This window comes from Aegilops tauschii, chromosome 5 (assembly GCF_002575655.3).
Source record: "Aegilops tauschii subsp. strangulata cultivar AL8/78 chromosome 5, Aet v6.0, whole genome shotgun sequence".
Classification (NCBI taxonomy): Eukaryota; Viridiplantae; Streptophyta; class Magnoliopsida; order Poales; family Poaceae; genus Aegilops; species Aegilops tauschii.
Window position 1 is genome coordinate 446,198,244 of NC_053039.3, and position 25,165 is coordinate 446,223,408.

Below are 25,165 nucleotides of genomic sequence, written 5' to 3' on the forward strand. Positions count from 1 at the left end.
CTTGTGCCAGAGATCAATGTAATCGAGGATCAACTTTGGATCCAAAAGCAGAGGCACATTTGTGCCCTTGGCTCTAGCGGCCCTGACTTGCCTATCTCTGATGATTTCAACGAGTTCATCATCATCAGCTTCGTCTTCTTCAGACGGCACTTGGAAAGCGACTTGCTTCTTGTGAGGACTTGGGCGAGAGCCTCGTCCAGCAGTGGTCTTTGTTCAGCAGAGAGGGTCCTGTTGAAGAATTTGGTGCAGCTGAGGAACTAGCTGAAGCTCCTAAGGAAATAGAGATGCCTGTAGTCCTTTGGCACGTGGCAAGATGCACATGTGCTGAGGATTTGGTCGGAGCAGCTGAGGACTTTGGAGGAGCAGGAGCAGCGTGAGGAATTGGCCGTGAGGGTTTAGCTGAGGAAATTGGCCGTGAGGCCATTGAAGAAAAGGCACTTGGCTTGTGCGCAGGCTTCTTTGCCATGGATTTCTTCGGCCTTACAGAGGCCTCAGCGGCTGCAGCAGCAAAATCTTCATTGAATTTCTTCACTGCATCTTTTACTTGTTTGGCCAGCTTGGCCTGGCGCTTGGCCCATTCTTCAGGAAACTCCTCACCGCGTTTGATGCTAGTGGGATCTGCTTCTTGGCCAGGTGCCAATGGTGGTCTTGAGCATGGAGGAGTAACAACGAATTTCTTCATGTACTTTGGAGTCACATACCTGTACTCCGTCCACTCTCTTGCCCATCTCCTCTCTATCTTCTGAATGCGCACCTTGCGCTGATTTTTATCTTCCTCAAGGGGTGTGCAGTACCCAACATAGATGTCCTCAGGGATTTCAAAAGCAGTGTTGACCTCAGGCCTCTTTCCTCCTTTCTGTGGCTTCTTACCGTCAGCCATTTTCTTCAGATGAGGAATTTGAACAATGGAATTCTCTGAAGAAGTATGCAACTTTTCTTCGAGGAACGCTGCAAATGAGTTAAGTTGATGAGAACCTAGTGATTCAGCAGCAGACATGAGTACCTATGAACAGAGTATAGTTGCGAGGAATTTGGAGAGGTCATATGTGTTCTCAAAAGGTTTTTCAAAAAGAACAAGTTTGAGGAATTTGACCAGATGAGTCTTGAAGAATTTCACTAAGCGTTCTTAGTCTTAGGTTCCAGAGTTGTACAGATCAGAAATCTGCACAATTGAGGAATCTTGAAGAGAAATTATAGCTTAGAGAAATGAATCAAGAACAGATGACATGTGAGGTGTTTAGTGTGTGAAGAATTTGAAGAATAAACACCTTTGAAGATTTTGCAGAAATCATTTGAATCAAAGAGGGCAGTAAAAGTAACTTTTAATTACCCTGAATGAAGAACACGACGAACTGTGAGGTGGAGAAGTGAAGTTCGTCGATGCAGATCTTCCACGCCCTAACTCGGCGGAGGAAGACGGCTACGGCGGCGGCGGAGTGAAGATTTCCGCGGCCGGCGCGAGTATGACGGCGACGAGGTCGAGGCAGTGAAGCTCTTCCTCACCGGCAACGATGAAGTAGCGGCGGCGCTAGGGTTTGAGAAGCTTGAGCTGGAGAGAGGTCAAGCGAAGTAAAGGAAGTGAGGAAGGGGAGAGGGGGTATTTATAGCCACGGTGAAAAACTGTTCGTCTGAAGATTTTGGACGAACGTGCCCCTGACCCTTCTCATTCGCTTGACATGTGTCACCCACGTACTGAGAAGTGGAGATCGTGTTAGATCGTGGGTGAATAGATGAGTACTTCGTGGGATGCGGAACGGTTTGAGCGGCAAAGCCGAAAATTTGGATAAGATAAGTTAAAAGTTCCGTTTGCAAATTCTTCAGCTGACAAGGACACAGTGAAGATTTTGAACGAGTTTCAAATAGAACGCACATGAAGAATTTGTGAATAGATTGGGTTGAGTATAGCATAGAGGGGGAAGGGTCCGATCACATTCACTTAGCAGAAAAAAGCGACTTGAAGAAATAGCAATAAGTGATTGCTGTAGAGGACATAAACTCATATATATATATATATATATATATATATATATATATATATATATATATATATATATATATATATATATATATATAGCCAATGAAGAAAAACGATGGAAACAGTGAAGATTTTGAACAACTGAGGAATTTCAAAATTGTGGAAAAACTCAAATTGAAGATTTTCAACTTTTGGTGGTGGCATGACCCACCGTATAAGAATGATGATTTCAGACACCGCGTACAATTGTCGTAGGGTTCTGAGAATCAAATTCTTTGTTAATTTCTTCACACTTAGAGTGTTATTCTTCATTGATTGAAGAAAAACATTTCTTCATGTGTTGCACATCTAAGTCATCAATTTTGCATAAGTGTTAGGATGAGTGTCCTTTTCAAAGAACATTCGAAGATTCTAGGATATTTAGCTCACACCGCAACTTGCTAAATCTCTTCTCATCCAAGGGCTTTGTGAAGATATCGGCTAGTTGTTCTTCAGTCTTCACATGCTCAATAAAAATGTCGCCCTTCAACACATGATCGCGAAGAAAATGATGACGAATCTGAATGTGCTTTGGCTTCGAGTGCTGAACTGGGTTGTCAGCAATCTTGATGGCACTCTCATTGTCACAGAAGAGAGGCACATTCTTCACGTTGACGCCATAGTCCTTGAGAGTTTGCTTCATCCACAACAATTGAGCACAGCAAGAACCAGCAGCAATGTACTCAGCTTCAGCAGTAGACAGTGATACGCAGTTCTGTTTCTTCGAGGACCAACAGACCAAAGATCTTCTGAGGAAATGACATGTACCAGATGTTGACTTGCGGTCCACACGATCACCAGCATAGTCAGAGTCAGAATATCCAATGAGATCAAAAGCCGAGCCCATGGGGTACCATAATCCAAGTGTTGGTGTGTGAGCTAGATATCGAACAATATGTTTCACAGCCTTATGGTGTGATTCCTTCGGTGTAGCTTGAAATCGGGCACACATGCAAACACTAAGCATAATATCTGGCCTAGATGCACATAAATACAATAAAGAACCAATCATGGAGCGGTATACCTTTTGATCGAAGTCAATACCATTTTCATCAGTGCACAGATGGCCATTTGTGGGCATCGGAATTTTGACGCCTTTGCAATCTTGCATGCCGAATTTCCTCAGTACATCCTTGAGGTATTTCTCCTGAGATATGAATATGCCATTGCGCTGTTGACGAATTTGAAGACCTAAGAAGAATTTCAACTCTCCCATCATAGACATTTGATATTCTTCACTCATCATATAAGCAAATTCATCACCATAACGTTGGTCAGTACAGCCAAAGATAATATCATCAACATATATTTGGCACACAAACAATTCATCATCATAAGATTTAGTGAAAAGAGTAGGGTCGAGTGAACCGGGTTTGAAGCCTTTCTTCATGAGGAATTCCTTCAAAGTATCATACCATGCCCGAGGGGCCTGCTTGAGGCCATAGAGGGCCTTATTGAGTCTGAAGACTTTGTCAGGATGCTTTGGATCTTCAAAACCTGGGGGTTGAGCAACATATACTTCTTCCTCAAGCTTACCATTGAGGAATGCACTTTTCACATCCATTTGATATAAAGTGATATCATGATGGTTAGCATAAGCAAGTAATATGCGAATAGCTTCAAGTCTAGCAACAGGTGCAAAAGTTTCATCGAAATCAATTCCTTCAACCTGTGTGTAGCCTTGAGCTACAAGTCGTGCCTTATTCCTCACCACAAGGCCGTTTTCATCTTGCTTGTTGCGGTAGATCCACTTTGTGCCAATGATATTGTGCTTGCGAGGATCTGGACGTTTGACTAGTTCCCAGATGTCGTTGAGCTCGAACTGATGTAATTCTTCTTGCATGGCCTGAATCCACCCAGGCTCCAGAAATTCTTCATCTACCTTAGTGGGCTTTGTGATAGAGACAAAAGCATAGTGCCCACAGAAGTTAGATAAATGTGAAGCTTTTGAGCGTGTGAGAGTACCTGGTGCTTCAATGTCATCGATGATCTTTTCAACTTGCACTTCTTTTGCAACGCGAGGATGAGTTGGTTGTCGTCGAGGAATTTGATCAGCATTTTCTTTAGCACCATTAGCTCGACGTTCTTCACGTTCTGGAATGAATTCTTCAGCAGATTCTTCGGTAGGAATGACATCCTTAGTAGCCTTGAACTTGATAGATTCCTCAGGTGCTGGTTCATCTATCAGAAGGTAGGTGCTCTCATTGCGAGCCATTAGTTTCATCGAACCGCACATCTACAGTTTCAACAACCTTGTGAAGAACGTTGTTGAAGACTCTGTAGGTGTGCGAGTCCTTTCCGTAACCAAGCATAAAACCTTCATGTGCTTTCGGTGCAAATTTAGCATTGTGATGAGGATCTCTAATCCAACATTTAGCACCGAAGACTTTGAAATAACTCACATTGGGTTTCTTGTCAGTGAGGAGTTCATAGGCAGTCTTCTTGAAGAATTTGTGAAGATATACCCTGTTGATGATATGGCACGCAGTATAATTTGCCTCAATCCAGAAGTGACGAGGCGTCTTGTACTCATCAAGCATAGTGCGAGCCATCTCAACAAGAGTTCTGTTCTTGCGCTCCACGACGCCATTCTGCTGAGGAGTGTAAGGAGCAGATAACTCATGAGTAATACCAAGTTCATCAAGATAGTCATCAAGACCAGAATTCTTGAACTCAGTTCCATTGTCACTTCTGATGTGCTTGATCTTCACACCAAAGTTGGTTGAAGCCCTCGAGAAAAATCGTTTGAAGACTTCCTGCACTTTATGTTTGTAAGTGACAATATGTACCCATGTGTAACGAGAGTAATCATCAATAATAACAAAGCCATAGAGAGATGCGTCATTTGTGACTGCTGAGTAATGGTTAGGACCGAAGAGATCCATATGAAGCAATTCAAATGGTCGAGTAGTGGTCATGATAGTCTTCACTGGATGCTTAGCCTTGGTCATCTTTCCAGCTTCACAAGCTCCACACAAGTGATCCTTGAGGAATTTGACATTCTCAATGCCAATGACATGCTTCTTCTTCGCAAGCGTGTGCAAATTCATCATGCCTACATGACCAAGTCGTCGATGCCATAGCCAGCCTTCTGAAGCTTTTGCAAGTAGGCACACGGCTGGTTGCGGTCCTGTAGAGAAATCAACAATATACAAGTCTCCTGTCCTAAAGCCTTCGAAGACTTTGGAATTGTCAGCTTCCATAATCACAACACAACGATACTTGCCAAAGACAACAACCATATCAAGATCACAAAGCATTGAGACAGACATGAGGTTGTATCCTAAGGACTCGACAAGCATGACTTTGTCCATGTGTCGATCCTTTGTAATCGCAACCTTACCCAGACCCAATACCTGACTTTTGCCTTTGTCATCGAATAAAAACACACATGATGTACACCCTCCATAATACAGGTCGTCAGATCCTGACATACCTGCATTTCCGAATTGCTCAACAAGGTGCTTAATTTCTGCAATATATAGTCGAGGCTTGTCAGCATTGATTGTTGATGTGTTAGCACGACCTAATCTCATTGAGCATCACTCTTTCGGATTTAGAAATCCAAGGAACAATCTGAACAAAACAGAATTTTTTTTACCATTAAAAACATACAAAAGGAATACTAGATTGCATAGTCTGGAAGCATATTTTACATATCCCGTCCAAGATAGAAACAGAACCTTCAGTGAGAAGTAATTGTTTCACTTGAGCACCCAGAGTAAAGCTCAAGACATCTTCAAGGGTAATTGTTCCCAAGTACAGTATTCAATTACCTATCTCGACAACAATTTCTCAAATCAATTTGCACACAATGTACCTTCATCAATGCATAAATCGTATGTAGCATATGTTAAAGCTACTTGATGTCCAGGAATAGCAGATCGATCTTTCTACTACCAAATTACTAATTAAGTACTAGCTGCTTCTTGTATATAACAGAAGAGAGCAAAGTCTAGATTCTGTATCCAGAATGCACCTTGGTATTTTTGTGCTTCTGAACAAACAAATTAGCTAGCCTGGCTGGAATTGGAGGCGGACGCGGGATAGCTTCTGGACATACGACTCGCCGACCATGACCTGCATCCCTGCAAGGCAATCAAGGAGATCTAGCAGAGTGAGCAGAGATGGGAGGGAGACAAATAGAAGGAGGAGGAAGTGTGAGGAAGGTGGGGAACCTGCGCCCGAGTCGGCCGTCGAGGACATGGTGATTGGCAGTAGTGGGAGACTCTGGATCCAATTCAACTTTATGCAGGTGTAGGGAGGGAAGGAGGTGAGGGTATGGCCACCGCCCACCGGCACAGTTAACTTTAGGCATGCCGTCGAGCCTCCTCGTCGACCACCACGCCGTCACGCCCCAACCAAGGTCAGCCGCCTCTCCCCAAGGCGCCCAGCCTACCCGCCGGCCACCATGCAGTCGCGCCCCCCGCCGTTTACCTAGCCACTAGGATCAACCGCCGCTCCCCACGCCGCAGGCCACTCGCCGCCGAGACTGCACATCACCACGCCTGATTAGGATAGGAACCGGGCTCTTTTCTTTTTCTTTTTTGAGAGGAGGAACCGGGGGGGATTTTTTTAGGGTAGGAGCCGGGCGGATGGACAGTGTACGACTGAAATTGGGCGGTTTGACGGGCTGCGCCGCACGCCCGCACGGAACGGGTGCGATAGCACTGGCACCGGCTAGCGCGGTCGATGGACCAGGGCGAGGAATAAGTAATTCTTCACCTGGGTCTTAAATAGACGTTATATATATATATATATATATATATATATATATATATATATAAATAATGTTTTCACTAGTACTATTTTTTGAATTTACTGGATATATGAAGCCACGTCATACCACAAGCTTGCATTATTTCTGGGATACCTGAAGCCACTTCCCTGACGCTCTTGTCATCCGACAGGTGGAGTGAGAACAATCCAGCATATGACCACATACGTACAATCTTTCAATCTCCAGAAGCGAACTGTTTTTTCTCCACGCATGCTGGAAAACGATAGGTTGCTTCGCCCGACTTTTCCTTCCAATAAACACATAGCCATCGACAGGAAGACAAAAACGAGAAATTAACGACACAACGGCCAGTGAGCATCCGGCCGGCCTGCTTGACGGACGAGGTTCCATCAAGAAATGAAACTCTCTCGTGTCTTGACAGCCGACCTACCACCCGTTTGCTTTAATAAAGCAGGCATATCATCTCATAAAAAAAAGCAGGCATATACACAAGAGAGAGTGACATGTTATGTCTACTTCTGTACCACGACATCGACAATTCCTGGTTCCTGACCGGTTCTCCATGATTTTTTTTTTGTTTTTTGATTGAAATCAATAGTAAATCTAATGCTTGCGATAAACAACCTCTCATGTTTTCTCCTTGCAAGGCATAGTTCTGATCGCGTGAAATTCTGACATATGAAGATGAAAATGAAAATCAAGCAGCTTTGTCAGTTGTTTTCGCATGATCTTCCCCGGCGTCTCCGCGATGGGACGAGCCAGCGCGCACGCGCGACTACTTTTCCAAAGTTTTTCATCCTTCACAATAATCTTATCTATAATAACCAAGCATCACATTCCCCACCTTTTTTTTTCGAGAGAGAGAGAAGTTGGAGGGAACCACATTCCTAGTGACACCAAAGAGGGAGAGACCAGAATTTTTCTGTTTGTTCCGTGAAAATGGCAGCTGCTCCGACGCCCACGCTGGTGCTGCTGCCGGAGTGGGGCGCCGGGCACCTCATGTCCATGCTCGAGTCCTGCAAGCGCGTCCTCCTCCGCGGCGGCCGCGCCTTCTCCATCACGCTGCTCGTCATGCGCCCGCCCACCGCGCAGGCCACCTCCCAGGTCGAGGAGCACGTCCGCCGCGAGGCCGTATCCGGCCTCGACATCCGCTTCCACCGCCTCCCCGCCGTCGACCCTCCGGCCGACGCCGCCGGGGTCGAGGACTTCATCGCGCGCTACATCCAGCTCCACGCGCCCCACGTCCGGGACGCCGTCGCGGGGATGTCCTGCCCCGTCGCCGCGCTCGTGCTCGACCTCTTCGCGGCGCCCATGGTCGACGTGGCCCGCGGGCTGGGCGTGCCGTCCTACGTCTTCATGTCCTCCACCGGCGCCATGCTCGCGCTCATGCTCCACCTGCCCGTGCTCCACCGCGTGGTCACCGTGGGGTTCGACGAGCTGGACGGGGAGGTGCACGTGCCCGGGCTGCCGCCGGTACCGCCGGAGTGCTTGCCGTGCCCCGTGGTGGACAAGAAGAGCCCCAACTACACCTGGTTCCTGCGCCTCGGCGACAGCTTCATGGACGCCACCGGGATCATCGCCAACACCGCGGACGGGCTCGAGCCGGGGCCCCTCGCGGCCGTCGCCGACGGCCGCGCCGTGCCAGGGCGCCCCGCGCCGCCGGTGTACCCCGTCGGCCCCGTGCTCTCGCACGGCAGCAGCGCCAGCAAGAAGGATTCCTCGTCGGAGCCACCGCACCAGTGCGTCGCCTGGCTGGACGCGCAGCCGCCGGCGTCGGTGGTGTTCCTCTGCTTCGGGAGCATGGGCTGGTTCGAGCCGGCGCAGGTGGTGGAGATCACCGCCGCGCTGGAGCGGTGCGGCCACCGCTTCCTGTGGGTCCTGCGCGGCCCGCCTTCCTCCAAGTCCGGCGCCGGCGCGCCGGACGGGTCGGAGCACCCGACGGACGCGAACCTGGAGGAGCTGCTCCCGGAAGGGTTCCTGCGGCGGACGGAGGGCAAGGGCCTGGTGTGGCCGACGTGGGCGCCGCAGAAGGAGATCCTGGCGCACCCGGCGGTGGGAGGGTTCGTGACGCACAGCGGGTGGAACTCGGTGCTGGAGAGCCTGTGGCACGGCATACCTATGGCGCCGTGGCCGCTGTACGCGGAGCAGCACCTGAACGCGTTCGAGCTCGTCGCCGACATGGGCGTGGCCGTGCCGCTGAAGGTGGACCGGAAGCGGGACAACTTCGTGGAGGCGGCGGAGCTGGAGCGAGCGGTGAGGTGCCTGATGGGCGAGGAGGGGAGGAAGGCCAGGGAGAAGGCCGCCGAGATGAGGGACGTCTGCCGCAAGGCCGTGGAGAAGGGCGGCTCCTCCGACGCTGCGCTGCAGAGGCTCTCGGAGGCGCTCCACGACGGCGCGGTGCCCCCGACCATATGAATCGTGGACGCCGTGCGCCGGTACCCTTATAATGGAGTATAGTATATATATTTCTCCTACACAAAATGATAAAATAAAGTTGGAGTGGGTGTAAATTTGGAGAAGCTCCTTTTGGTCATTTGCTATTTAGTCTGCTTTTGCTCATAAATTTGTATTGGCTAGCTTGTGTATCTTGCTTTCACCCATTTCTGTGGTTTGGTAGTTGGTTGCCTATGGTAATATGAGCAGCGTCTTAAAGGTTGATTCTTGTCTTCCTGGATGCGTGCTGATGGAGTGATGGTGATCTGAAGTCCTAGCTGGATTTTATTTCATCATAATCAGCTTGAGCCTGGTTTTTTTCGATAAAGGACGTTTCATTGAATTGATTACAACTGTTATGGTGATTGGCGATTTTACGGGCCGTCCATCCACTGCGATCAAACGATGAAGAAACTAGAGTTACGAGGAGTTACGAAACTAAAATTACAAATAGTGGTGGGACCATTACAAAAGTAGGGTGGGGCTAGCCATATTCTAAAGGGTAGTTCCGTCCAATTTTAGGCCCTGTTTGGTTCATAAGTCCTAGGACTTTTTTTAGTCCCAACTTATAAGTTCCAAGTCCCTAAAAAGTCCTTACTTGTTTGGTTCCTGAGACTTAACATGGACTAAAAGACCATATTACAACTATAAGTCCCTATAAGACTCTCCTAAGTCTCAAATGCCCACTTTAAGTCCCTATAAGTCCCTCCTGTTTGGTTTAGATGGGACTTATAGGGACTTTTTAAAGTCCCTAAACCAATAAGTCCCTCGAAACAAACACCCTCTTAGTCTTAGTCAAGGCCAAATCATGTTCGCACTGTCTGGCCCGATACATCTGGATCGCTACTGATTCTGAAGAAAAATTTGGGTCGCTCCTCCACTCTTCCCGTAGAAAACTTGTTCGAGCCCTATCTGTTCGAAGCAGCAGTGTAGGATAGGGCGGAGCCGCCGGTGACCCCGGCGGTGGCGGTGGCAGCGGTAGAGGGGTCGGCGAGGATGGCCACTGGGGCGAGGAGGCGGAGCCGATGACCCTGGCGGTGGCGGCGGCAGAGGGGGTCGGCGATGATGGCCGATGGGGCGAGGAGGCAGAGCTGATGACCCCGGCGGCAGCGGCGGAGGGGTCCTAGGGGCTCGAGGACCGACGTCTAATGCAGCCGTGGTTCCTCGCCATTAAGAGCTAGATCAAGTGCACGGCGGTGTAGCCGTCCAGAGGAAGAGGAAGAGCACCCTTCGCCGGTTCGGCTCTGGCGTCACCGAGAAGACGGAGAGAAAGGGCACCGGTGGCCCCATGAAGGTCGAGGAGGTCGCCGCCTCGTCGTGCAGCGCGCGATGGTGGACCGAGGGGCGTCCAAGAGGCACTTGACCTTGCCGGATCATGCTGCTGCTGGCGTAATCCAGGCCGGATCTGTGGAGAGCCCGGCGCAGCGCCGTCTACAGGTCCATATCTCTTACAGTCTTACTCTACCTTATTCCTTGTAAGTTCCCGGCTTCCATTGCTCTTCAGTTCTGGTTAGTAGTTGGAAACTGTAAAAGTATCTGACGAAGCACATGAGCTTTCCACAGTGGCCATGTAACTAAATTCTGAATGTTGCACAGGAATATGAGGAACGGTCTGATCTGGAGAACATGAAGATGACGCTGGAGTCGGTGGACGTTGTGCTCCGCGACGCTGAGAGGGAGTCTATCAAGCATATCCATGCTTCTGTGGCTGAAGCAACTTTAGGATGCTGCGAACTACATCTCTCACATGCTTGAAGATTTTGAAGATGAAACCGACCTCAACCTGGTATGAAAGATTCTGATTTGGTCACTATCAATCTTGATCTGAAAGTTGTTGTTTAATAACATATGAATATTTTTAGACAATGAACTACATCTAAAACTTTTTTATGTACTGAAGTAGATCTGAACCTCACTGTTGGAGTTGATCTTTGAGTCGATGTTTAGTAAAATCTACTTATACTTGTTGATGCCAAGACCACCTTTTCATTCCTAAATGTCCCTGTTTTCTTATGTTTCACAAATAGTAAGCTATGTCCACAAATATCATGATTTGATTGAGGGGAAAGTGAAGTATTACTAGTCTGGTATCCCAAGTGTAATATTAGTTTATGCACTGTTTTTTGTCAAGCACCTGATCGAAACAAGACAGAAGGACCAAAATCATCTACACTTGCTTACTAAGTAGAAATTTGCTACTGCAACCCTTCTGGTTTAGGAAAGTGACAGTTTTCAGAAATTGTTTAGACGGAGGGAAGAACATACAACATATCCCTTTATTCTGCACATTAGTGTCCGATGGAGCAGTTGTAGGACGTTGTTTTTTCTCTTCGATGTTCTTTTCTAGGTGAAATCCATGGCTGCTTCCTAAAACTTAAAATTTGTAAGCTGATGTTTCAATTGCCAAAAGATGGTTCTTGTTCTGCGACTAGACTGTCCATCCAGCTTTAAATTTTAGTGTAATCTCAAGATATTGCAATTGAACTCTTCTTAAGGTAATTCTCTGTTTTATCTGAACTCGCTAAGATTATTCGCTTTTTCTTTGGTCTTTCGCGCATTTAAAATGCCAAAGAAAATTTTGCCAATCTCTTTAATTTTCACACAACGCTAAGGTGTTCTTCCCCATTTATAATTTGGAGACAAGCATCTTGTCAAAGCTTAGGCTTACAATGGAGACACCATCAATGGCAATTCCAAAGTTCTGTGCCTGATCTGTCAGTATCTTTCTAATCTCCCACCTCACACGCTGAAATTAAAGGGGAAAGGAGCAAACATTGAGCACCCACAAGTAACATATTCTGCCAAATATATACAAGCATGCCTACACAATGCTAGTAATCATCGTTGTGTAGAATGGTGCCATACATTGTGGAGCAAGGCCAGAACTATGTTTCTTCACCTACATTTGCATAGATGAGCAATTATTGTCTTCTTGCCTTTTTCAGGTATTTGGCAATGTTGGCTCTTGGGCTGTGTTGGGGATATAACTACTAGTGTAACCCGCCCAGGAGGGGCCGGGTTACGTTATGGCGATTCATCATATGAAGCCCAATATCAAGCTTGAAGGTGGCGGTTCAATAAAGGGCCTAAAGCCCGTAGGCGACTTAAGGCCTGTAGTGATAAACCGCCGTAATGGCGTGACTTGTGTTGTAAGGCAAGATTAACTAGTCACCGAGCCGGACACTGTTTATGAGCCGGCCGGGACTCTGTAGGCCGCGGAGCGTCAACCCGTGTATATAAGGGGACGACCCGCCGGCGGTTTAGGGTAAGTAACATCAAATCGGTAGCCAGGCATAGCGGATTCGCTCCCCGGTCATCGAAACCCTAGCAATTCCACCTCAACTGGATTAGGCTTTTACCTTCACCGTAAGGGGCCGAACCAGTATAACCCTCGTGACCTTTGTCCCGCTTTAACCCCTTTAAGCTTCCTTGTTGCGATGGCTCCACGACTAAGTCCTTTCACGAGGGCATCTGCCGTGACAATTCCATGACAGTTGGCGCCCACTGTGGGGCCAGCACACGGTGGATTTGAGTTCTTGAAGGGCAGCTTCGAAGAGCTCAAGGTGATATGCTGTGGGCCGGATGATCAAGAGTTGTCGCGGCAAGCTCTACATTGACGACGCAGGCTGGGGCCCCGACGCCGACTCAATTAAGTACGGGTACCGGGTCCCCTTCGGCGGAATCCACGTTTTCATTGGCAAGATCGGCGAGCCGGGCCCTGAGCCGGACATCTACACCAACCTCGTCGAGACGGCTCAGCGTGCGAGACCCGCCCGGACTCTTCCTGCCTTGAAGCGTGCCTTCGTGGGATGCATCCACGGAGGACTCTCTGAAGGATCTACATCTGGCGGTGAGACGGCCATCTGTTCTGATGGTGAGTCGTCCACAGGTGAGACAGATTCGTTGTATCAACTTCAAGACGGCAGGCTCGGGGGTTGTTCCGATGGCGATAGTATTCCGGACCCCTTTGAGCCGCCAAGCCGGGTTGGAATCTTCATGGCCGGCACGCAACCTGTTCAAGACTCCGCCGCTGCGGCAGGAGGCCCTGTGCATTCAGCGGCTCAGGTGCTGATGGATCTCACGGATAAGATGACTGCCCTGTTAACCGGAACGGTCGTCCCAGCGGATCAAGCTCAACATGATGCAGAAGTGGCATAGTTAAAGCTGGATATAGTGCAAGCCAAGGAAGATCTGGCAGCGGAAGGAGTCAGGATGGCTGCAGAGCGGGTGACCCTGGACGCCCAGACTCAGCTGATTGAGGCGCAGTCTTTCCGGCTCACAATGGATCAGAATGCATCCAATGAGGTCATGAGAAGGAGGTATCAGAAGGCTCAATCTCGGATCCCTCCGGTCTATGATCCTCGAAACCTCTTCAACACGCCCGGTGCAGGGCCTAGTAACCCGCCAGAGATGAATCGGATCACGGCACCCGGGGTTGGAACGCTGGTTCAGCCACAAGTGATAGGGCCTCCCCGTGTGAATACTACCCCACCTCAATATGTACCAATACCACCGGGTCATTATCCCAACCCATTGGAAAACATGATCGCTGCAGCGGCACGACTGGCGGCTCTCCCGGTCGAGGGCGATTCTCCAACGGCGGTCGAAACCCGCAGGGTCAGAGAACTTCTTCAGACGGCTTTGGCGCAACAGGAGGCATATTCATATAGTCGGGACATGATTCATTCAACCCCTCGTCCAAACCAGAGTCCGAGTTATAGCAGCCATATGGTTTCGGCGGTCGGCTCAAGCAACGCACGGTGCCGTGACTTGTCAGGTGGGCATGGCCCGGCGCATAACGGAGCCTTTAACACGGTAGATCAAGACAGAGCACGTCAAGAGGCTGAGCAGGCGGCTCAGCTGACAGCTTACCCGACGGCTTCTATCGAGGCAGGCGTAGCTACGAGGACCGGAGGTGTCCCTTGTCTGGTGCCGGCTCTCCGTAACGAATGTCTGCCCAAAGATTTCAAAGGACCTAGGAAGGTACCTAATTACACGGCTGACTTACAGCCCCGAGCATGGATTGAAAGCTACGAGATGGCTATGGAGTTGCTGGAGGTCAGTGACGCGGCGATGGCCAAATACTTCACCATGATGTTAGATGGGACTGCCCGCACTTGGTTGAAGGGACTGCCACCTAATTCCATCGGGTCATGGGCAGAGCTGAAAGCCCGGTTCATCCAAAACTTCAAAGATACATGCAAGTAGCCTATGTCAATTGTGGATTTGACTAGCTACAAGCAGCAAGAAGGCGAATCTACAACCCATTGGGTGCGCCGGGTCAAGGAAATAATACATTCGTCTGATAAGATGGATGCCGGCTCTGCAGTCTTAATGTTGGAGCAAAATTGTCGTTTTGCGCCCCTGAAGATGAAGCTTGGGCGGCTCAAGCGCGATTGCAATGATATGGGTACGCTGATGGCGGCTCTGGTCAAGTACGCCGACTCTGATAGTACCAAGGATCCCGCGTCTGATGATGAAAAGACAGGGAAGGGAAAGAAGAATGGCAACGGCAAGGGCCCTCAGCATAACCCGACGAATCAAGGAGGTAATAAACGTAAGGCTGATGATAGTTTGGAGTTTGTGGCTAACACCAACGTGCAGGGTAAAAATCACCGACGTAAGGGGAGACCACCTCCCCGGTCTGGCGGGTCAGGCCCAACGCTTGAGCAATTGTTGAATGAGCCCTGTCCAAGGCATGACACTAGGGAGAAGCCGGCCACTCATCTATGGAAAGACTGCACGATCATGAAGGCTTTCAAGAATTCCAGCATGTTCGACGGTAATAATGGACAGGGCGGCGGCTCAGGTGGCGGCGGCTTTCATGGCCAGGGCGGTGGCTCAAATTCCAATTTTCAGAATTCTCAAGGTAATCAAGGTGGTTCTAACCAGCAATCTGGCCAGGGTAGTCAACAGCAGCAGCAGGGGGGATACCAGACCCATCCAAAGCAGCTCAGTAGTGGACAGTATCATGTGTTTACTACCAGTTTGTGCAAGCGAGACCAGAAGCTTCATAAGAGGGCTGTGAACGCTGTTGAGCCGGCAGTTCCACGTTACTTGCGATGGTCTGAGCAGCCTATTGTATGGAGTAGGGAGGATCACCCTCCTCCGGTTGATAATCCGGGCCACCTGGCCTTGGTGGTGGCTCCTCAGGTTGGTGGGTATAAATTCACTAAAGTGCTCATGGATGGAGGTAGTAGCATCAACATCCTCTATTATGAGACCTTTCGTCGCATGGGATTAACTGACAAGAACCTCAAGCAATCCAACACTGTCTTCCATGGCGTGGGGCCCGGTAAATCGGCATATCCAGTTGGCAAGATCGAGCTGGAGGTAGCTTTTGGAGATGAGTACAACTCCAGGGCGGAAAAATTGACTTTTGAGGTGGTCAAGATCGGAAGTCCGTACCAAGCTCTGTTTGGGCGGTCGGCTTACGCCAAGTTCATGGCACGGCCGTGTTACGTATATTTACAGCTCAAGATGCCGGGTCACAACGGGACCATTACGGTTCATGGCAGCCGAAAGATAGCTTTGGAGTGCGAGGAAGGTGACGCTGCTTACGCCGAATCTGTTTGTGCAGCAGAGGAGTTAAAGTTTTACAAGGATAATGTTGACCCGGCAGATATGACGTCTTTGAAAAAGCCGACCACAGAGCATGAGCCGGTAATGAAATTTAAGTCGGCCAATGAGACTAAGTTTGTTGACTTTGTTCCAAGCGACTCATCTAAGCAGTTCAGCATCAATGCCAATCTGGATCCTAAATAGGAAAGCGCGCTCATCGAGTTCATCCGTGAGAACCGGGACATCTTCGCATGGAAACCTTCAGACATGCCAGGTGTACCGAGAGAACTCGCTGAGCACACTCTTAATGTTGATCCAAAGTTTAAGCCAGTCAAGCAGTTTCTTCGGCGGTTTAATGAGGAGAGGCGTAAAGCCATTGGTGAGGAAGTAGCCCGGCTCCTAGCGGCTGGGTTCATCGTCGAAGTCTTTCATCCAGAGTGGTTGGCTAACCCGGTGCTCGTGCTCAAGAAGAACGGCACGTGGCGTATGTGTGTGGATTATACGGATTTAAACAAAGCTAGTCCGGCTGATCCCTTCGCTCTCCCTCGTATTGATCAAATTATTGATGCTACGGCGGGTTGTGAGCGTTTGAGTTTTTTGGATGCTTACTCTGGTTATCATCAGATCAAAATGGCAGTAAGGGACCAAGAGAAGACGGCGTTCATTACTCCATTCGAGCCTTCTGTTATGTGTCTATGCCTTTTGGGCTCAAGAGCGCCCAGGCGACCTACCAGCGGTGCGTGCAGAATTGCCTTCATGATCAAATTGGGCGCAATGTCCATGCCTATGTGGATGATATTGTGGTGAAATCCAGAGAGAAGGAGACCTTGATAGACTATCTGAGGGAGACCTTTGGTAATCTCCGGGTCTACAAGATGATGCTTAACCCGACCAAGTGTGTTTTTGGCGTTCCTGCAGGCAAGCTCTTGGGTTTTCTGGTTTCTAACAGAGGCATTGAAGCTAACCCGGAGAAGATCAAGGCAATCACCTCTCTGGCTAAACCGGCGTGCATAAATGACGTCCAGCGTCTGGCGGGTCGTATCGCTGCGGTAAGCCGGTTTATAAGCCGGTTGGGCGAAAAGGCCATACCACTGTATCAGATGATGAAGAAAACAGATAACTTTGTCTGGAATGACGCTACCAATGCTGCTTTTGAAGATTTGAAGAGACAGTTAGCTGAGCCACCGGTTCTTGCTGCTCCCATTGATAAGGAGCCCTTTTTATTATATGTGGCCGCTAACACACGAGCCGTCAGCGTGGCCATCGTGGTGGAGCGCAAGGAGGCGGGTAAGCAACATCCAGTTCAGCGGCCGGTTTACTACGTCAGCGAAGTACTTATCGAGTCCAAGCAACGGTATCCACATTGGCAAAAGCTCATTTATGGGATGTTCATGGCAAGCCGGAAGCTTAAGCAATATTTCCAGGGCCATCCTATCACTGTGGTTAGTTCTGCTCCTTTAGGGGATATCATCCAAAACAGAGAAGTCACAGGAAGAGTCGCTAAGTGGGCCATTGAACTTGGGCCTCATGGTATAAAGTATGTGCCACGCACTGCTATCAACTCTCAAGCATTAGTAGATTTCATCAACGATTGGACAGAGTAGCAGATGCCTGAAGAGAAGCCGGATAACACATACTGGACTATTCACTTCGAAGGGTCCAGGCAATTGGAGGGCTCGGGGGCTGGAGTCGTGTTAGCTTCCCCTCGAGGTGACAAGTTTTGTTATGTGCTACGGTTGATGTTTCCCTGTACTAACAATGCAGCTGAGTACGAGGCCTTGCTCCATGGCCTTCAGATGGCTAAGGAGATGAGCTTAAGCCGGGTAAGGTGCTTTGGCGACTCAGATTTGGTGGCTCAACTAGTATCAGGCAAGTGGGATTCCAAGGACCCCCTCATGGCGGCTTATCGCCGAGAAGTTGATGCCATTGCCGGGCATTTTCAGGGTTACCAAGTGGAGCACATTGACCGCAGAAAGAACGAGGCGGCTGATGCCTTAAGCCGGCTGGGCTCTCAGCGAAAGCCGGTGCCGCCTAATACTTTCTTGGATATTCTGCATAACCCTTCTGTCAAGTTACCTACAGAGGAAGACTTGGCTGTTCCTGACCCAGAAGCACAGTTGGTGGCGGCTCTTCACGTCATCCCATATTGGACAGTGCTGTATTTGGCTTACATGACCCGAGGAGAATTGCCTGAGGATGAACCTTTGGCCAGACAAATAACCCGACGGTCTAAGTCAATGATAATTGCCAATGGCGAGTTGCATCATCGCAGTGTCACTTGGGCTTTTCAGCGTTGTGTTTCTTCTGAGGAAGGTCAAGACATCTTACGTGAGATTCACGAGGGGGATTGTGGCCATCATGCCAGCTCAAAGTCCCTTGTGGCCAAAGCTTTTCGTCATGGTTTTTATTGGCTGACTGCTCATGCTGATGCAGAGGACTTAGTCAGTAAATGTGACGGTTGTCAGAAGTTCTCAAGACGTGCTCACGTGCCGGCTCAAGAGTTGAGGATGATTCCGATTACTTGGTCGTTTGCAGTCTGGGGGCTTGATATGGTTGGGCCTTTCAAAAGGTACAAAGATAAGAAGACCCACCTATTGGTGGCGGTTGATAAGTTCACAAAGTGGGTTGAGGCAGAGCCAGTCAGTAAGTGTGATGCAGCCACGGCGGTTCAGTTAATGAAAAAGGTGATATTTCGCTTTGGTTTTCCACACAGCATTATAACTGACAATGGTACTAATCTGTCTAAAGGCGCCATGGAAGAATTTTGTCAACGAGAGCATATTCGGCTTGATGTTTCGTCAGTGGCTCACCCCCAATCCAATGGTCAGGCTGAGAGAGCCAATCAGGAAATCTTGAAAGGCATCAAGCCCCGGCTTTTGGTTCCTTTGCAGCGGACGCCGGGTTGTTGGGTGGAGGAATTACCCTCTGTGATATGGAGCATCAATACTACTCCGAATAGGTCTACGGGTTATATGCCTTTCTTCATGGTTTACGGAGCTGAGGCGGTTCTCCCTAGCGACATCCGTCATGACTCGCCCCGCGTGGCGGCTTATGTTGAGGCGGACAATGAACATGCGCGTCAGGATGCTCTTGACTTGTTGGACGAACAGCGTGACGTAGCAGCAGCTCGCTCGGCGATTTACCAACAAGACCTGCGCCGCTATCACAGCCGCCGGGTTAAGTCCAAAAATTTTCAGGAAGGTGATTTGGTGCTCCGGCTCATCCAGGATCAAACAGATGCACACAAGTTATCCCCACCTTGGGAAGGGCCCTTTGTGGTCAGCAAGAACTTGAACAATGGGTCATACTATCTTATCGATGTTCGAGAGCACAAAGCCTCACGTAAGTCGGAGGAGGAGACCCGCCGGCCGTGGAATATCGCTCATCTTCGGCCTTATTACACTTGAGCCACCGGCTCTCATAATGTACATATTTCTTTGACAATGTATATATTATGATAAATAATAAAACAGGATCTCTGTCCTTTTTCCCCCTCAAAGGTAAATGTGTCATTGTTATTTTCATTGTGATCTCACATGATCACTTGGGGGCTGATCCGGCTTATGATCGTATTCGAATCTAGCCGTTAAATATTATGATCACTAGGTGGCGTCCTGTTCAAACATAGGTCGTATTCGAACCAAAGAGAACATAGCTGTCGGTACCCTTTTGATCGGCACACTGCCGAGCTCACTGAGGGGCTTCTTGATCGTATTCGAATCATAGCTCAACCCCCTTTGGGAACCGATGTGGATCGTATTCGAATCAGCGTCGTTAAACAACTCTCAAGGTCATTTGGGGGCTTCCTGTTCAAACATAGGTCGTATTCGAACCAAAGGGAACATAGCTGTCGGTACCCTCTTGATCGGCAACGCCAAAGCCACTGGGGGCTATATGATCGTATTCGAATCTTAGCTTAACCCCTTTGGGACGGTTTTCTGATCGTATTCGAATTAGAAGCCTCAAAATTTTTTGAAGTCTCTTTTTGCAAACAATTTTTTGGATTTTACTTGAAGTTCTTTTGATCATATCTAAAGTGTTCAAGGGCGTTTTCTATTCCACTGGCTTAACCTTGATCAATTAACTTGATAGCACATAATAAACATCATATGTGCCGGTTTTTACAAGAGTTGGGTTATCACCTTCATTGTTCGGATAACATAAACCGACAGCGTAATCGAAGGATCACAGGTATGTTGTTATGATTATGTCTCAAAGATATAATTGAGAACCGGCTTTTTATGATTTTTTGATTCATACTCCGGATTATATGTAAAAAAATATGACCCTCCAGGCGGCAAGCCGCCAAGGGACTTGTGATTTGTTCTCTATGCAGGACAATTAAAGCAGCTCTTTAAACATAAGGAAAGCAGAGGATCAGCATAATACGGGGGAATATAAGATGGCGGCTTAAACAGTGTTGAGCGCCACACATGTGCGCAATGGCACGACAAAATTAAGTGTTTTCTACTCTATTACATGACTCCCCGAGTCCAAATAATGAAGCATTGTTTTTCATCAAGGCATAAATATGGGCCACCTGATGGATTAAACGTATTGTTGGCCTGAAGCTTCCGGTTCATCCCTTTCCGCCCCTCCGTCTGTTTCCCTGTCCTGGAAGGTTGATGATGACCAGTCAATGCCACTCAAAGCTTCAAATTCAGGTTCATCATCAATTAACCCGGCCGGATCAACTTCAGGGGCGAAGGTATGCTTATGAATTGGAGGGATCAGGCTGATTGCTTCATAATGTGGTGTTGGGATTCTCTGATTCTCGGCGTCATAACCCGGTTGGTATTTGGTAAGATTCGTATCGTTACCGATCAGAGTGGCCACAGGGCGTATTTCCTCCACGCAAGCGGCTAAATTCTTCTAGTCAAATGGGGGTGCCGTCCTCCTTCAGGCTTGGATACCCAAGGGCGATGTCGGCCGGGTCTAGCTCCGGTAGCCACGCCTTGGCCCGGCTTAATGCGGCTATGGCTCCGGCTCTTGCAGAAGCTCGTCTTAATTCCTGGAACCGTTGAGGTAGCACGGCAAGCCGTTTTAGTACATCCGCCAGGTGAGTGGGAACTTCATTCGACAAAGCCACGACGGCTAAGGCACGTTGTGACCTGGTGTAGAGTTGTTCCACCAGTGTATAAACGGCCTTCAGCTTTGTCAGCATGTTTTGGTTAAGATTGGAACTCCTGGGGCCTGCATTACAAAGTTAGGTGAGCTGATGACAATTGAGATACTTGTTGAAAAAGATTGAAAATAGCTAACACTTGCAGAGTAACTTATCAAAGATTGCTGAGACCATCTGAGATACATGGCGGTTTAAACCGGATAACTCGGCGGTTGTTTCTGCAAGAGTAGCCTCCGCTTGTTCAGCCCGGTTGAGCAAAGCGATATTTTCATTAGCCCAGGCCTTGTTCTCTACTTCAAAGTTCTTTTTCAGTTTCTCTTGTTCAGATACACTGAATTCAAACTTGGAATTGGCCTTTTGGGTCTCACTCTCTTGAGTTTTCAGGCGATTCTTCAAGTCAGAGATCTCCGATTCAAATTGATTAATGGCGGCCTGTATAAATGCCGGGTTACAGTCAGGATCATCATAATGCAACATTAAGTCCCAAGAACTTTGCAAGCAAAGATACTTGGCACTTGGGGGCTAATGTATGCTGAAGAACTCTATTTATAGTGGCGGTTATGGAACTAAGTCCCAAGCACTTTGCAGGCAATGGTACTTGGCACTTGGAGGCTAATGCATATTGTTGTTCAAATACTTGATTAAAACACGGTGAGGACCGGTTCAAACATGCTGTCTAAGCCGGCCCTTGGGCGCTACAGGATAAACCGGGTTTCTTGCATGTATTACTAAGCTGGTGTTAAGTCTACAGCATATTTCATCATAAGCAATAGACTTGGGGGCTGGTATAGTAAGGATAAATAAGGAATAGCAACGAGAGTTATACCTCAGATTTTTGGTGTATCTGTTTCACCATGTCAATTTCCAGGTCACGGCTGTTGTGCACTTGATCTATATAACCAGAGACGATTTCTCCAATACTCAGATGAGTATAATCAGTGACATCCAGCTTGGCTTTGCGGCGTTCCATAAGTTCTTCCTTGGTGGAGCACTTGGCCAACACGGTGGGTCTCCCCGGTTCAACAAAGTCAGTCTTGATGATTTCGACGTCCGGGTCATCTGTTTTGGCCGGGCTAGGGATCTCCGGGTTCTCAGAACCGTCAATGGCTTGCTCGGCAGGTGGATCAGTGGTAGGCGCTGGAATATCATGGGCTGGTTCAGGCGGCGGCTCATGAGCGGAGATATCAGGAGCAGCCGTTCTGAGCTCCGGTTTAGTCAAGATCGGCTCTTCGGCCGGCTTATTTTTCTTCGCCCTCTTGCTAGGCTTTACTTGTACACTGTGTGAAAATCAAAGGGTTAGTACAAAAATATGAGTAAGATAAGCACAAGATAAACAGATTATCATTATCCTGGAGTGGTTTTGAAAGCCGGCATGTTAGACTGCATTGATTCGCCGGAGGAAGGTGAAGTTCCCTGATAGTTTGAGTCAGAAGAATTGAGTGGTTGACGAGTGAAACCCGCCAAAGGGTACAAAGAATATAAATCGGAGATAACCTCAGTCCGGCGTTTTCTTGTTACATCAGGTAAGCCGGAGGAGAGTTCCGCATCCTTACTGGTCCGGGTCTGCCTCCGACTCTCGTGAATCTGTCGCTTCAAAAGAAATTGAGGATCTTGATAAGCTAAAGGATGTGAAAATCTTACTTTCCGGGTTACTCTTCGTACTTTCTGTCTCGGCAAAGGCTCGAAGTCGGAGGAAATTATAGTTACCTCTTCAATCGCTACATGACTCGCTCCTGTATCCTCCTGCTAATAATCAGTGTCAATAAGATGGTTAAAAAGGAGCCTAAAGAGTCAAGAGCTACCTCTGACTCGGAGGTATCCTCCAGATGAAGCATATCCGAGGCACTAGGTTTGTTCCCCTTCTTACGGGCAGCGGCTTTCCTGGCGGCTTTCTTAGCTTTTCTGGCTTTCTTTGCAGCCTCATGGTCGTACTTGACCTTCCAAAATTTATCATCAGCCTGTAAATTACAACAAAGGTTTTTGAGTAAAGACGAAATTGTCAAAGTGGAAGGTAAAATGATCAAGTCAATGGTTTACCGCTGGAGCCGGGTTAGCCTTGCAGAAAGGAATTAAGCCCACTTTCCCGCAATCTGCCAGGCTCTCGTTCAGAAGAGACTTGGTCATATCGTCAACAACATCTTCAGGTAAGTCGTCAGGACTGTGCCGTAGAGGATCATTTTTCTGGCCTGTGTAATCGCACATCAAGCCGGGGCGGCGGCTCAAAGGAATAACCCGCCAGGCAATCCAAACCCAGACCAGGTCAATGCCGTTTAGGCCGTTCCCTAGAAGAGCTTTGACCTTGTTTATGGTGGGGGCAAGTGTTTGACGTTCAGCCGGAGACAATTTATCTGGTAAGGGGTGAGTTGACTCCAGGCGCAGGGCGCGAAAGCCGGGCAGAGGGTTCTCATTAGCCGGAGAAGTGTCTTGACAATAGAACCATGTCTGGTTCCAATCTTTAGGGTGACTTGGCGGTTCGGCATACGGGAAGAGACAGTCTCTCCGTCGCTGGATTGAGATTCCGCCAAGTTCCAAGCTGGGCCCATTGGCACGTTCGTTTTGACGGTTCAGATAAAATAACTCTCTAAAGAGTAGTAAGCTGGGTTCTTCTCCAAGGTACACCGCACAGAACACTTGAAAATTGCAGATATTTGACACAGAATTGGGTCCGATGTCTTGAGGTCGCAGGTCAAAAAAGTGCAAGACGTCTCTGAAATTTTTTGAGCCGGGTGGAGCAAAGCCCCGGTTCATGTGATCAGTAAAAATGACAACTTCCCCGTCCTTGGGTTGAGGTTTTTCTTCTGTCGGATCAAGAGCACGATAGGACATGACCTCCTTCTTTGGCAGATAACCAGTCTTCACAAAATCGTTTAAGGTGTTATCGGTGACGATGGATCTAACCCAGTTGCATGTGACGGGTGCTTTGGGAGCCTTGGGCGGCATTATGAAGATGGAAGCCTATGACAAAGTAAAAATTTCCGGCTCAAATTTAAGCCAGAGAAAATATTTCAATTCATATTCAAGATGGCGACTTATGAAGGGGCCTAATGACATATGGCTAATTGTGTCAGATTATTCAAGCCGCCATGGGCATCATAAGCAGTTAAGTTATTTAAAGCCACTATGAGTGATCAGGATCATTGATTCAGCATTACCTTTTTAAGCCGGCAATAAGAGTCGCCATGGCTAACAGATACAATTTTTTTTGCCTAAGTGTCGCACAAACAAGTTTCGGAGGTAGCAGCTATTATTTTGGATTAAACGATCGTTCAGAAAAGAAAATATTCTAGACCTAAACACTGGTACAGATGAGTTTGAGAGTTCTAATGAGGCCTCTGAACTAGAGAAAGGAATCTACTAGCATCTGAAATGGATGCGAAACGGTTACCGCACAAGTTATATGTTTTTTTTTGGATCAGAAGAAGCCGTGGTGGAGGAACCACGAAAAAACGATGAAGAATCATGAAGAACACAGAAGAACTCAAAAACCCTAAATGCAGATCTGAAGTACGGGAAAGGGAAGACTTACAGCTGTAGATTTACTGCGGAGGATCGCCGCCGTTCTCTGGTCGATTCAGGTTGATGCAGCGGCCAAGATCGACGAAGATGAGGTGCTCTGCTGCGGCGGCGGCGGCGGAGCTCGAGTAGCAGCGGGGTCGCGAGAGGAAGAAGACGACAGAAAGGGGAGAATGAAGAAAGACCTAAGGGTCGTGCTTATTTATAAGGAAAGGACTGACAGAGAGGGCGCGAGAAACGAGGAGGCCAGACGTGGTTACCCAGCTACTCCGACGCCTCGACTTTCGGGATGGTCATTAAGATAAGGATCTGTTGGGATGTGACAGAATAAAAAAATGAATTTAATGGAAGATGACATCATGGCGTGTTATCATGAATCCAGAAGATGGCGTCATGGAGGGTTATAACTTTGGCACAAACAGAAGCCAGAAGGCTTTTTCTTAAGGTATTGAAGATTGACATGAACCGGTTCAAATCAATCTGGGGCCTAATGTTGGGGATATAACTACTAGTGTAACTCGCCCAGGAGGGGCCGGGTTACATTATGGCGATTCATCATATGAAGCCCAATATCAAGCTTGAAGATGGCGGTTCAATAAAGGGCCTAAAGCCCGTAGGCGACTTAAGGCGTGTAGTGATAAACCGCCGTAATGGCGTGACTTGTGTTGTAAGGCAAGATTAACTAGTCACCGAGCCGGACACTGTTTATGAGCCGGCCGGGACTCTGTAGGCCGCGGAGCGTCAACCCGTGTATATAAGGGGACGACCCGCCGGCGGT

At 48.3% G+C, this 25,165-nt stretch overlaps 1 protein-coding gene across 1 annotated transcript; it reads left to right on the forward strand.

Moving 5' to 3' along the window:
- The first annotated feature begins 7,196 nt into the window (after positions 1-7,196).
- On the forward strand, positions 7,197-9,413 carry LOC109775674 (malvidin galactosylase UGT88C3). The gene has a single exon (XM_020334390.4). The coding sequence runs from the start codon at positions 7,695-7,697 to the stop codon at positions 9,168-9,170; it is 1,476 nt and encodes a 491-aa protein (XP_020189979.1). The 5' UTR covers positions 7,197-7,694; the 3' UTR covers positions 9,171-9,413.
- The last annotated feature ends 15,752 nt before the right edge of the window (positions 9,414-25,165 follow it).